This window comes from Thunnus albacares, chromosome 20 (assembly GCF_914725855.1).
Source record: "Thunnus albacares chromosome 20, fThuAlb1.1, whole genome shotgun sequence".
In the NCBI taxonomy this organism is placed as follows: domain Eukaryota; kingdom Metazoa; phylum Chordata; class Actinopteri; order Scombriformes; family Scombridae; genus Thunnus; species Thunnus albacares.
Window position 1 is genome coordinate 14,117,701 of NC_058125.1, and position 15,139 is coordinate 14,132,839.

Below are 15,139 nucleotides of genomic sequence, written 5' to 3' on the forward strand. Positions count from 1 at the left end.
CAAAACAAAAAACTCAAGTAATTAGGCATACAACACTTGTGATACATTGTTTCAAAATAAACATATATACATCTGTCTGTTTAGGTCTTCCACCTCACCTTTCAACAGCTGGTTTACATTTTGATTTTCTTCTTATAGGTGATCCTTCAGCGTCACAGAACCTTAGAGATTGATGACATGTTTACCTCAAGACTGTAGATTAAGCAGAAAAAAAATTATAATTATAGAGTGGAATATCAGCATGTATTACATCAGATAGTAAAAAGACCAGGCTGAGATGTCCAATCCTTTTAGTATCAAAGTACAGAGAAGTGAACAACACAACACAATATTAAGACACACAAATCTCAACCATCACTTTCCCACTGTGGATCATCTACAGTAGAAAACTACATTTCAGAATGTAGTCACATTTTATTAACTTGCTGTAAATGTTCAGCAACAATGTCGACTGATTTTCCATCACTTTAACTAAAGTTCAAAACTTTGATGTGACAAAAAGCACACAAAGGACTGTTGTATTGGAAGGAGATTCATATCTTTATTGCACATTTTTGTACAGTACAGTGTATGGCAAAAAAAACATTTGGAGCACATGATTAGAACAAAACAAAAAACAGTAAAATGGACAAAAGTTGGTCAGAACAATGTGATTCTGTGACATGCTTTTAAAAGACACACAGCCAAAGTTGAAACAGAACACCCTCTATCTAAAAGATTACGATATAGCAGTGTCTGTCTGTTGTAAGTCCATCTAGTCACATTGCCAAGGCTGCACCTTAACCCCTTTCCTCTACCGAAAGGACCTTCACTAATCCCCTGCCTTAAATAGTTTAGCACAAGGAATTAACTCATGCAATCTCATTCCAGATTTACAGGTCTGCAGGCTTGAAAAGTCAAGGTGGAAATGGGAGTGATCTTTACTCAGATAAGAAAGAATACACGGACAACCTGCCACCGTGTGACCGTATAAGTAGCATGTTTAAGGTCTGGTTAAGTTTAGGTAAATCAAACTATGTGGTTGAAGTTATGGGAAGATCTTGGTCATGGTGACATATGTTTCCGTGACTTTTACCCAACTGTTCACTTTGTTTGGATGCTGGACAGAAACACAGCAACACATTGTACTGGAACACATCCACTAGGGACATAATAGATAACACAAGGAAGAACAATTAGGTAGTTTTGACAGTTATAACCGACTATGAATGTAGTCGAGAACACAAAATAAGATGCAAATATTTTTCCCTATCATTTAGTCCTTTACCTTAAATACTGTCAAAATGGCTAATTACCCCTGCTGCTTAGGGGTAATGTATCTTTCTGCAGAACAATGCAAATATGCCATCATCAATATTAAACAAGCTGAGGAAAATGTTATGCGAAACCACCGATGGTGTTAATTACTGAAGGTAGGAGTGCAGGAACAGTGTGTTTACAGCAGATTTATCAATGGAGCATATTAGCAGGTTTATAAACTTTTATACAAATACAATAAGGTATATCCCAAGATGATATGAAAAGGCTTAATAAATCATCATTGCTTACATTACCTGGAGGAAAATAAAAACTTTTATTATCTGAAAAGACAGTAGCTCAACTGTAAAACAACCAAAGAATAAATATATTTATCAATACACACAGAAATAAAACATAAGAATTCAATAAGAGCTTCATAAAATCAACAACTGCAAAAAAATATGACTGCACTCAAAAAAAAGAAAGAAAAAAAAAGGCAGCAAGACCCTGAAAATAATCATCTTGGAAGAATTATTATTTTCTTAATAAATGATCGGATCAATCTTTGGCCAAATGGTATTCTAAAGACAAAAAAAGAATTGGACTTACAAGCCATGAAAGTGTAAACAGGTGAATCATGCAATTTTACAAAAAAACCCTGTCACTCTTTTAGCATGAAACAGTTTTATATAGTTTTATGGTGATTCTTTTTCCAAACTGTAATATATCAAATAGTCTAAAAATGCAATGTCATGGCTTTCAGATTTTCCCTTTGACCCAGACAGGGGTTTTAAATACATTGTAAGGGTTGAGTTTCCTTATTGGATCTCACAAACTAGTCTAGTGGTTCCCAACCCTTTTGGTTTGTGAGCCATTAAAAAGAGGAAATGTCTCTGTGTTACCCATTGTCACCGGTTACATGTATACAGAACCAGATTATTTTTTTTATTTGAGTTTTAGAGGCCTGAGATAAAAAATATTCAGCGATTCACAAGAAAAGGAGCAAAGATTACAAAAAAATATGTCTGAATAAGAAACACTCTGGTGGGGAACCACTGTTTTAGACCAGCTCAGGCAAAGCAGTAGTCAATGTGTGCCAGGAGCTCCCTGTGGCGGCTCGTGGGATAATGAGCCCGACACTTTGGGCACTCCAGGAAACTGTCATCCAGGAGGTTGGTGACTTTAGATGGGGATGTGGGGCCAAAGGTGTCGTCGATAGTAAGACGCTCAAACTCGAGCTGATTGTAGGAGCTGGGCTCTGAGAAACGGGCATTTGGCTGTTTCTGAAATACACGAACACAGAAAATGTTTAGATCTCTGCTTACAAAGTAGAAACTTAAGTCAGACTTATTTGACTAAAGTTGCATTTTCTGAAAGACTTGGGAATGGACATTTGGTTGTAATGTTCAGTAAAACTTACAGCAGACTCCAGTTTAGTAATCTGATCACGGGCCTTGCGAAGCTCTTTCAACACCTTATGTAATTGGTGCTGCATGCTTTGACGATCAATCCTTTCATTCTCAGAGTCCTTGGCAGAGAGTTTGATCTTAGAAAAAGGCAGAAAAATATGAAGGAGAGAGACAAGAACTTACTGTACTTAAATTCCACATAGGGAATCATTCACTATGTTTAAGAAATGATAGTCACTTAAAGGACCAGTGGGTAAGATTTAGTGGCATTTAGCTGCGAGGTTGCAGATTGCAACCAACTGAATACACTCCCCTCACCTCCCCCTCCCTTCCAAGCGTGTAGGAGAAGCTATGGTGGCTGCGAAACTCGCGAAAAACACAAAAGGCCCTCTCTAGAGCCAGTGTCTGGTTTGTCCATTGTGGGCTACGGTAGAAACATGGCGGCCTCTGTGGAAGAGGACCTGTTCCCTATGTAGATATAAAGGGCTTGTACTAAGGCAACGAAAACACAACAGTTCTTATTTTCAGGTGATTATACACCAATTAAGACATATTCATGAATATTATATTCCAGTGCCAAGTCCATTCTGCTAGATGCCATTAAATTCTACACACTGCACCTTTAATAACAACTATATAATAGGACAGACTGAGCTTCCAAAATGTGCAACTGATCATATCGTTTGCTTTGAAGATTTTACACCGTTTGATGATTTTTGTTCTGTAACTGCTGGGTAGTTTTTGCAAAACACATGTTATGTGTTACCTGTTGCTCCAGCGCTGCAATTCTGCTCTGTTCTTCATTTTGGCTGAGAAGAGACTTCTGCAGCATATTTACCTATAAACCCCAAAGTAATCAGTAACATACAACAGTATGTGTCCATTTAAGTAAACCTGGGATTAAGTTTTATTTAAATATGTTCATCTATTATACAGATATGCATTTAATTTATGAATGTGATTGAACAAATGATAAACATTAGTGACTAAATGTAACATGAGAGAGTAAATGAGTGTCACCTGCAGTAGAAGTTCAGCAGATCTCTTCCTCTCCTCCTCCAGTCTGATATCCATACTCTCCAGTTCAACTCTCATCCTGTCTGCTTGCTCAGATGACACCTTTCTCTCCTCACACACTGCATATCTGGATGCAACGTTTATGTAATTCACATACATTTTATCTGAGGAAATCCTGTAAAGTGACCTAATATTTTGACACTTTGAGTCTCAGCCCAATACTTAAAGTCAAGTGATATTTTTAAGGTCAACTTCCTACTTAATATGCAGTTCTGTGTTTTCTAGGCTTATTTCATTTCTTTGCATCACTAAAAGTGTTTTCAGAAACTGAGTTGATGTAAGAGCCATCTGTATTTGACTTTTTCCAACAAGGGCAGACTTGCTTTACCTTTTGCTGAGTTGCTCTGCTTGCAGGTGCATCTTGGCCTCGTCCAACTCTCTTCTCTTCCCCTCATACCTCCTCTGCAGTGCTGACATCTCGTCCTGAAGCCTGGTGACGTGTTCCTTCTGAGACTGCAGCTCAGATTGTGCTTTCAAGGTCTGCAGAGCCAAAGAAAATAATTGTTCCCGCAAATGTCAGAATTCTGTATACTTCATTTCTCCAATAGCGTTCTTCAGAGCAATTACAAAGATGTCAGAATTTAAGAAATGTCTAGATGCATGAATACACAGCATCAACCCAAACTTTTGAACAGAGTGAACATCAATTAATTTGTACATAGTTTTATATGAACACTGCAAAGTTTCTCAGGAATGTGAGCAGCACAAGTCAAGAAAACTTTCTTATAAGGATGAATAAGAAGGTAAATCTGTATAAGACAGAAACAAGAATTGTAAGGCTTGGGAAAAGAAACAACTACTCAGGAGAAAATAAAAAATATAGTACTTATCGTATTTACCAGTTCCTTCTGCAAATGGAGCTCCTGTTGGGATCTGCTAACTTGATCTTTTTGGCTCTCCAGGTCTCTCTGTACCCCCGACAGCAACTGGTCATAGTGGCTCTTAAGTTGAGTGTCCTTTTCCGGACCTGCTGAGGTGGAAGGAGCTGAGATAAGAAGTGTTAGTAGGGAAATTACAAAGCCAATTTAAAGCTTTCATTGCAATAAAAATGTACAATTTTTGACTCAGGTCCTCAGTGCTACTGTTGTTGCAAATACATTACATTTCAGGATTATTATAGACCATCTTATCTTTTCTCACTCTAAGCCTGTTGCCTTTTTAATGTTTAATGTTGTGGCTAAAAACCTAATATCTGAATCAAAACTGCATTTATTTCCCTAATTTCCCCTTTTCACATTCCATATGCATCAGACTAACTGTAAGTTGAAATCAGACAACAATAGTATAACAGACACCAGTTATGTTTCATATACATGAAAACAGCTAATGCAGTGGTGTTACAAGGTGGTGGTTAGATTGTTTTGTTTATTTTAATTACTTTAACATTTCATGTACTTAGCATACATTTTGTAGTGAGAGAATGAGTTGAGGAGGTCAGAAATAGCTAATTCAATTCCTCCTACATTCCTTTTCTCACCATCTGAACTGGCCTCTTGTTTCGTTTGTTGCTGCTTTGCCTGGCTCAGCTGTTGCTCCAGATCGTGTGCGCGGGCGAGGATGGACTGGACGTAGGCCTCTCTCTGCTGATCGTACACCAGCCACTGCTGGTTCTTTTCAAGAGCCTGGGGGTGACATTCACAATCCCTACGCTGACATACTGTATTTGGTGTATTTGGACATTAGAACCATCTGATATTTTTCTGTATCTGTATCTGTTCCCTATCTTTGTTAAATCACAGACTCCTTACAGCTATTAAATGAATACAAAAGAAACACTGCTTACAAATAAAATGCTGTTTCCCCTTTAAAAAGGATTACAGAGTGTGTCCTTTGTTGACAGCACATGGTGCTGCTAAAGATTGGGTCCTGGATAGTTTAGAAATATAGAACATTGAACTAATAACTTCATTCCTCTAAAAATGGAGTGTAATGAAATACTTCAAATAGATGGCAGACTGTCAAGATTGTTCAGTGCCAAAGCTATAGCACAGCTAAAACATATTTTTCAATATTTAGAAAGTATGTACTTAAATTGGCACACAGTAACACACACAAACAGAGAGAAAATAATTGACTGGACTCACATCTCTAAGCTGATCCTGCACCACTGCCAAGTCTGCGGGAGGTGCCTGTCCATTCTGATGAGAGAAGAACACATTTTTGCGTTATACTGCATCTACTGTAGTTTCTGACATATATTGGTGTCAATAATGATCATCAGATCAATCTGTCACAAACATTTTATTATTACAGTTATTCGGAGGTCTAGGCTAATGACCAAAGGTGACTGGGCCTTTGCTGTTCGAGCCCCCAGACGGGAGACATCTTTAGCGTCTTTTAAAAATCTTAAAAAATTCTTCTACAGAGAGGCATTTATAAATATTTAATATGTTGTTGTGTTTTATCATCCCGCTCTTTCTTGCCATTTTATATTTCTCCTGGTGTTTTATGATTTCTGTGTCTGTTTTTATTTGCTGGCAGCTGATTCTTTCTTCTTTATCTGTAAAGCATTTCACAACTGTAAGTAGAAGTGCTTTTTAAATAAAGTTTATAATTATTGTGTATTTTCAGTCGCACTGGTTTCTAAATAAAACAAACTGGATAAGTCCCAATAATCAAAAATCTGTGTTATGCACTAAAAAAACAAACAGCGTGCACTGCTATCCGACACCAATCCGAGAAAACTGAAGTTGTTATAAAAAGGATTGTCCTAATCCTTGTGCAGTACTTGAAATGATTTTTGTGTCCATCACTTTTCTGAACAAAATCTGAACACACTCAGAAGCTGGCTTGTTTAAATTATTTATCCCTTCAATTTTTAATAATGCAAGAAAAAACACTCTAGCAAGTGATCACAGTATGCACAGATTTTTCATGACCTAGGACACCGTCCCTGGGGCGGATTCCTCGACACCCATCCCTAGAAGACAGTCAGTCATCTCATAATTCTGTCACACTGACCCTGAGGTCCTCATGTCTGATCCCACCTAATGTTTAAGCCTAGACAAACCCTCCAGAGCACTGTCGCTAGAGTAAGCATCTAGATGATCTCTGTTCTAAGGCTCTGTGAGCTACCAAGCAAGCATCGTGAGCTTGTCAACTTTTTCCAGATGGATTTAAACGTACGTCCCATATGCTAAGCCCATTATTAGCTTTTGTGACTCCAGGAAGGATGAGGGAACGGGTAGTGGGTCTACTGGTCAGATTATTTTCTAGTAATGCGACAGGGGCTAAGCCAAGGGCCTTGAAGGTGACGAGCATTCCAGGAAAATTACCGTGAAGACGGAACAATAAGGAAACGCACTTTCATTCAAAGACACTTAAATCAAAAAGAGCGAAATGTCTACAAGTATTAAGTATTCCTATGCATTTGTATACATACTCTATTTTAATATTCTCTAAACATGAGTGTACAAGTAGAATTGAAAACCAAAGCAGGAGTTAGGGAAACAATCTGAGAACATTTAGATTCATAGACAGTATCTCCAGCGTTCTGGTGACCTTTACAAGTAACAAAACAAAAAGAATTTAAAAAAGCAGAATCCATATCTTTCTGCAAATCCCCACTTTACTTTCTCAGAAACTTTCCAATTATTTTGGCTCCAGCCATGACCAACATGATGTAACCATAGTTATGTGTCAATGTGGTAACAGGCCACATTAACACACCAAATTGACAGCTTTTGAAGTTTAATTAAGATTGAAGAAAATCAAGTGAACTTAGATGGAAGCTTCCAGGAAAATAAGGTGTTATTTTTTCTCTTCTTGGCTCTAAGTTCGATTTTATTTCAGTTGAGATTAACTATGGGTCTGAAAAGACTTTTGTTCTATAAAAGCAGGCATGTGATCTCTGAGTCTTCAGCTATCCCATTCCTGAAGCCCTTACTCCTGATTTTGCCACCTAAGCCTCTCTAGAAGCCAGGGAGAATCCTGCTGACTGCTCTCTAACAGGAGCATTGCAGTGAGGACCTGCTGTGCTCAAAGCATCAAAGGGCTGGCCATGAATCAGAGCTGCTTTTTGATAAGGAATAACAGCCTATGAATGTGAGGAACCTGAGTGGCAACCATGTTCACCAAAGACTCTTGCACTGATGATATAAAATATTATGGGAAAAATGTTACTTTGAATTCAGCACAAGTTGTTATTTAATCTTTCACAGTTGAGGTGATTGAGTAAATAATAGCATGGGAACACATGTATTTAGTTTCACCATGTTTCATTTTGAGCCGTGTATTGCTGGTGCCTTTTTATCACTCCAGATTTGTAAAGCAGCTCCACAGTGAAGATTATGTCAGCAGCCGAGGAAGACGATCAGAGGTCACACAGTGCCACCTAGTGGACGAAGGAACAACTGCATCTGCATTTTCCAACAGTTCTCTTTTCATGCACTTCAGTCACTGAAATGAACATTATGTAAATCTAAGGTGCAGTAGCTACGGATCCAAACAGGCTGCCATGACTATTCATCTGCAGACGGAAGATCCAGACCAGTGGCATATATCATATCAATTCTTATTAAGTTATATATATAGATTTTTTTCAAAAGTGCACCAGAACTCAAGTAAATTACTCACCAAAATGCCATTTGATTTAGTCAAATTACAATTTAACAGAAATATGTCTACTGCATCAGCACTGTAGATAAGAAAATAATTCTTGGAGATGTAGGATATTAGAATGGGAGGCAGAGGACAGAAAACTGGCAGGATTTAATCCTATGCCAGGGGGGATAAAAAATATGCTGTCAGAAGAGATCTCTGTTCATTAGTGATTTCTGACCACAAAATTATAACTTTTTTCTCATGAATTCTAACTTTGATCTGCATGTTTTTTATCCATCTTGTTATAATTTTGTCACCAACAGTATGAAGTAAAATAATTTATAATGTCCTAGGGCTAGTCATCAATAGCTCAAGACAAGTTACACAATAAGCACTTAAATTATCAATGTACCAGCAAAAATAGTTAGTAATAGTCAGATAGTCCTTCTGACCACAGCAGCTATAGACCAATTTCTAAGCTTTCCTTTCTATCAAATGTCTATCAAAATATCCTACAGACAATGGTCTCAAATCAATTGTTGGAAGTCTTGATCGGTAAGAACATTTTGGGAAATTTCAATCAGGTTTCCGGGAGGCAACACAGCAGAGAGACTGCCCTTGTAAGAGTTATCAGTGATATCTTGATGAAGGCTGATGCAGGTGAATGCTCAGTGCTGGCTCTGCTTGATCTTAGAGCTGCTTTTGACACAGTGGATCATAGTATTATTGAAAGAACATGGGTTAGTATCTCTGGGAATGCCCTCCGGTGGTTCACTTCACACTTTTCTAACAGATTTTACTTAGATTCTGCTTTTCAAAACTCATTGAGTTTGTTGATGGCTTTAGCTCCTCTCAAGCATTGTCTATTTATGTGGTGCTGCAAGGCTCCATTATATGACCAGTTTTATTTCCTCTTTTTTTACTCCCTTTGGGCCTCATTATCAAAACAGCATGATATTTAATTTCATTACTACGCAGATGATACTCAGCTGTACTTGTCCTGCAAACCATCTGAATCAGCCAAGCTATCTTCCCTGCATAATTGCCTACCTGCGATTAAGGATTGGATGGCAGAAAATTATCTTCAGCTTAACTCCTCTGAAATGGAAATCCTTATTATAGACTCTGAGCACACTTATGCCTAAGTTTTGCCTGCTCTTGGCAATCTCGCTCAGCATGTGGTACCCACTGCTAAGAACCTTGGAGTTATTTAAGATCAGGAGTTATTTAAGATGTTAAAAGGCTAGCTCAGTCATGTTTTTACACTTGAGAAATATCTCCAGAATTAGATCTTTTATTGCTTTGAATGATCTTCAAAGAGTTATTCATGTTTTTATCACTTCTCATCTGGATTATTGTAATGCTGTGTTCAAATGCTTTGGCCAAAAAATGAATGCACGGCTTCAGGGTGTCCAAAACACAGCTGCCAGACTTTAACCAACTCACAAAAGCATGATCATACCTCCCCTGTTTTAGCTTCCCTTCACTGGCTGCCTGTCTTTTTAGGATTGATTTTAAAATTTTATCTTGACTTTTAAGGGCCTGCATGGTATGGCACCGAGCTACCTGGTTGAGCCTCTAAATCATTACTCACCAGACCGTAGCTTGAGATCCTCTGTTAAGGCCCTGTTAGCTATTCCCCAGTCAAGGCTGACAGAGCTTTTGCTGTAAGGGCTCCAACCCTTTGGAATAGCTTACTGTATGACTTTTTCTTAATTATCTTATCTGTTACTTTCATTTGTTACTTTTATCCATTTCTTCATCTTTACTTTTAACTGTTTTGTTATTTTGTTTGTTGACTGTGATTTTGTATTTGATTGTTTTCCTACTTTCTTTTATTTGTCCTTGTTTGTGAAGCACTTTGTAACAGTAGTTTTAAAAAGTGCTATATAAATAAAGTTACTGTTATTATTACTACTATGAAAAGCCAACTACATTATTTGGAGAGTACAGGATGTACTGGTTATGTAGAAGAGGAGAGAAACTCTAATGGCAGTGCTAACTTCCCATGAGGTCCTCTAGACAAGTATAGGAGCTGTAAAGGTGGTCAACCTACCACCTGTGTTTCCAGGGACTGACACCGGGCAGAAACAGTCACCAGCTTGTTTTTCAGGTTCTCAGTCTCCTGTGACAAGCTCTGGAACAACATGTCTCTCTGCTCTGCATCCTTCCTCCGCTGCTCCAGCTGGGCCTGCAGTGATGCCACCACCTGAAATACACAATACGAAATGATAACGCGACTACCTCGTCACCACAACAACCTTGTAAACCTGATTGTTTAACCTTTATTGAAGTAGAGACTGTTTGCTAAATATATTTGCTCCTTTCCATGCAATTATCTACTTCACAAAAATAACATTACATGGCTGGCTGGCTTTGCCCACTGAGCAGCACTGGTTTTAGCACATCTGTTGATAAAAGCTAATGAGGAAGAGGCAAGTGTGATTAAATCACATCTCTCACACACACACACACACACACAGTCTCGAAAAAAATAGCTGATATTCCATTTAACAGCCTGTCATCTCCAACTTTTAGCCTGATGCCATTCTGACTAGCCTCAGTTAGAAAACAATTTTTGCAACAATAGAAGAGATTTCAGTAGAATAAGCAGCAACCTCCAATAGACAGCATCAATTTCTACAGCAGTGTCATAAACACTCGCAAGTCATGAATGCTAATATGCACACAGACCCACCACCGCAAAACATCGTTGGTTTATAAATATCAAGTGAACCGCATACAGACCATGTGTTGTTATGCACTTTTTACTGGCTGTCTAAACTTCACTTAGCTGAGCTGCTGTCAAAATAGGATAGAAGCTATTTCCCCCCCAACTGTTTTTGTGGCAGCTCAGAGGAATTCTAGTGTGATTTTTTTTTTCTTCCTTTCTGACAGTTGTCTGCTGCCAGCAATACATATGCCACATATACGATGCCAAAAGTGCAACAAATCTGAACAAGTTCAGGAGTACTCACAAAAGGCATAGCTATAGGTACAGTATATCTCTTTACCCTGAGCAGAAAGCTGCTGCCTCAGGGTGTCCAAATATGTGTATGTGTGTGCACATTTACAGACGGCTTCCTGGTGGATGTCTCTGTACAAGTCTACTGTAATAACATTTATGTGTATGTTTCTGCAGAGATGTATCAAATATGTGCACACATACCTCTCCTCCTCTAGCTGACAGCTGCTGTCTCACAGTTTCCAGTTCTTGCTCTTTCACCAGCAACTGTTGACTATTCCTTTCTCGCAGCGTCTCCAGGGAGAGAATCCTCTGAAACCATCAACATAAGATATAGAAGACAGACAGACAGGCAGGACATTCTGAAGCTAACCCTAAACTTGTCGATGTACCTGACAAACAAACAAACATTTTATTTACCTCCAGCAGCTTGCTTTTGTCTGAGTCAGGTGGTTTGATGTGTCGTTTGGCCAGTTCATCTATCTTCTTCCTGAGGTGAGCGTTCTCCTTCCTGAATTTCTCGAGCTCCGCCTCGGCCTTGGAGGAAGAGCTGCTAGATTTGAAACCCAACTTGGTGACGATGGTCTCTTTTGCACCTTTAGATGTCATAGCTGCTTTGTTGGTGCGGGTGTGGTAATCTGGACAAAAAAAAAGAGAGAAAAGTAATTTCACAGACTGACTGACTGTTATTGTTAAAGAGGGCTTTCAAGATAGTCATTCAATCTGATATGATTTGAAAAAAAAAAAACTCAAACTGAGGGGAAGTTCAAAACACACCCTTAGCTATGAAACACCCCAGCTGAAAGAGAAATTAAAAACATTTACACAGAATACAGAAGTGATAATGAATATTAATATTACATTATTCAATAGGTCTTATAGTTTTTTGGTGCAAATTATGCAAAATAATCAGATTTGCCGGTATATCATACATTAAATCTTCCCAGTCTGTGTAAATTTAACAATCTGTGCTCAATACATTTCTAATTTCACCATCATACATCCCTCACATACCTTACCGTGGCCGGTTATTTCAATATAAACATATATTAAATAGATATGTGCACAATAAAGCTCACTAACGTTTCACTGGAGATTACCTTGCACCTGTCTTTTAGTTGCTTGCTAACATTAACTAACGTTACATTGTCTTAATTGCCAGCTGAACACTTGTAAACCTAACTATGAAAACAACGACTATTAAAAGACACAAACAAAAAACATTTAACACTCACAGACGAAGAGCACTCGAGATATCCTCTGAAAATATCCTGTTTGTGACGAGAAGACCGTTTACAAACCGAACCAAACGCTTTCGTTTCCTGAAGTTTGAATTGCGGCGCGTTGACGTCATGTCCGTAACGTTCAGCGGGGTGCGTGTGTTTACGCATTCCGGGGTGTCTCAAAACGTGACATGGTTAGGCGGTGCAATGCAGAAGAGAGCGATTTTTAAAGGTTATATTAAACGTTAATTTAAACTACTATGATTTTATAGCATTCCCTTTAATAATTTTTACAATCAAGTGAGTCAGGAAGTTGCATTTTTCATCTGTTTGTGGTGTTAAACCGTGCGCTAATCCGTTGTTCCGGGCTGCCCGTTGCAACGGATGAAGCGAACGGACAGAGGAGAGCTAGATTGCCCACCCAAACTGGTTCGTCGTGTGTCTGCTGGCTGTCTTTAATAGCAGTATATTGTATTAGTTTCCTGGCCATGGTGTCTCTCCCGTAACCTTTATAGACACCTCATTCTAATATACATTTTACGGAGATTGCGCTGCCAGGAAACAGCTTGAATGCAAGTATTTCCTGTCTGGTATTTGATAATAGCAAACGCTGCATCTATCAAGGAGCATCATAACAGACTGCAGCTATGGGCTACAACAGGAAATTAACTACCGTGGACCCATTTACAGTAGTCTCTTGTATGTCTGCAACTGTGAAATGCCATTTAAAGATATGTTGAGGAACGTGAGGAATATTTCACCAATCAGGTTTTCTAGGTCAGAGTCAGACAGTCTGCTTTTCTAACCTCTGTGTTTTAACAGTGGTGCAAAATGTGAAAGTATAGCTACATCAGAGCATCACCAGTAATTTTGCAACATGCTTATAGCACTGTGAGTTAGAGACTGACTGTCAGTGTGTGTGCAGCCTATAAATCATCCAGGTGTGTAAAAGGCTTAAAAAATGCAAAGGTGAAGAGACTCACTGGTGGTAAAGGGAGGAGCTGTATGCCTGGTGTGTGATTTTCCCCCCTTTTATTTAGTAGCCTAATTATGATGAATTTTGTATCTATACTTTCCATGAGCTACACTGGCTTACATTTGAATAATACAGAATACAGACTGCAGGCTTCGGAATTTCATTATTTCTTACAATTGAAAAACCAATGACCAATCTCTCCCTAAATGAATCTTTGTGTGAGAAATGCCAGAGAGACATGACCTTGGGGCAAAAAACTGAGGATATTTGGGTCTTTTTTCTATCACTGCATAATAATTACATGTTATGTAATACTTATGCTTTGTAAGTCAGGTCAAATATGCCAGTTGTCACTAGTATAATATTTAAAAAATAAAAAACACCAAACATGTTTACACAGACTGTAAAATGAAGTTGCAGTTCAACCCCCAGTATAAACCTTCTTATTCAAACATTAGCAAGACACTGAATTAAAACTCAGTGGGCTCATGCCCTCATCAAGGACAACAGACAATAAGTCACACTCAGTATGGGATAGATGCATCATTAATTACTCAGGCGATTATGTATGTATTTTATCATATCCATGCCATCTTGAGGTCCATCTTATACCCCCATAGTACAAACCAATATCATCTGTCCAATAACTCAGTATAATCTCTTAATTATCTACTCCATACTGTTGAATTCCTGAATCACAATTAAAGATCAATTCATAAAAAACAAGAGTCAGTGCAAGGAAAATGATTCATCCAAAATAATTTTCTTTCCAAAAGCAGTGAACCCGGATTGCCGCCTCACTTTCTGCAATTTACTTTCTGTCTTGAAAATCTAGGCTACAGATAGGGTGCTTATGGTTCAGACAATGTTTGACAACAGGGGAAGCAAGAGCTTGTCTTCTTCTGTGAGCTTTTGTGCTCTGAGATCCAAATTTTCAGTTGTCGCCTTGTTTTTCCCATATACATCACACTCATGCCACAGGGGTATTTAAGCATAAATAACTCCAACAGGGGCACGAGTAATGCATTTTTACACCAAATGCTGCTCCTGAATGCATTACTCCAGTTCCTTTATGTCGAAAATCTTATTTCAGTGGACACATGAGTAATAAGGCGAATTGAAGGCGTTATGGAGTGTGAAAAAGCATTGCAAATAAAACTCAAAAGGTTTTGTTCATGTGCAAAGAAATTATGGTGTTGAAAATACTGTTCTCTCTTACATCAGAGACCAGTGTTTACATATTATGGATCTGATTTGATTTGACAGAAGGTGAAAAAAGTGAAATAAATACACATGAGTGACTTTTATTTGACTTACCCACTAGCCGCATTAGATATTCTTCAGACCTCTCTCAGGCTTTGTTGTTGCTATAGCATAATCAATCCGTTGTATCATAGTAACCCCTTGATAGAAACCTTTAAGTTTTAGTTCTTCTGACTCTGCCTCGAAATCTTTAGCTGAGGAACAAATTCTTCTTAACTTGTAAAAACTGGCTGAAAAGGTAGACCTTGTATAATTTACCTTGAATGAAAACCGCTCATAGTCAGCAGAGTGTTCCTGTCAGTAGCCTTGGTGGACATAGTTGTTGACAACTGTGAATTACAGTATGTGTACTCTAATCTACACGATATTATCACATTCAGAATTGCAATTCATATCAAATGCGAGAATTGGCTTCAAGTTGCTCAAATAAACTTTGACTTCTTTC

At 38.3% G+C, this 15,139-nt stretch overlaps 1 protein-coding gene across 1 annotated transcript; it reads right to left on the minus strand.

Annotated features, from left to right (window-relative positions):
- Positions 1-516: 516 nt before the first annotated feature.
- Positions 517-12,583, minus strand: cep55l (centrosomal protein 55 like). The gene is made up of 12 exons (XM_044338539.1): positions 12,468-12,583; positions 11,653-11,870; positions 11,437-11,544; positions 10,324-10,476; positions 5,810-5,863; positions 5,203-5,347; positions 4,565-4,710; positions 4,054-4,205; positions 3,669-3,792; positions 3,415-3,486; positions 2,660-2,785; positions 517-2,522 (listed from the first exon to the last, which is right to left on the minus strand). The coding sequence occupies exons 2-12, from the start codon at positions 11,839-11,841 to the stop codon at positions 2,310-2,312; spliced, it is 1,482 nt and encodes a 493-aa protein (XP_044194474.1). The 5' UTR covers positions 11,842-11,870; positions 12,468-12,583; the 3' UTR covers positions 517-2,309.
- Positions 12,584-15,139: the final 2,556 nt, after the last annotated feature.

Bases quoted from the DNA above. Each gene is read 5' to 3' on its own strand.
- cep55l (XM_044338539.1), bottom strand. From the start codon at position 11,841: ATGACATCTAAAGGTGCAAAAGAGACCATCGTCACCAAGTTGGGTTTC. The intron at 5,864-10,323 runs GTAGGTTGACCA...TTCTCTCATCAG, and splicing joins AGTCCCTGGAAACACAGGTG to AATGGACAGGCACCTCCCGC. The intron at 5,348-5,809 runs GTGAGTCCAGTC...TGTCACCCCCAG, and splicing joins TGCAGGATCAGCTTAGAGAT to GCTCTTGAAAAGAACCAGCA.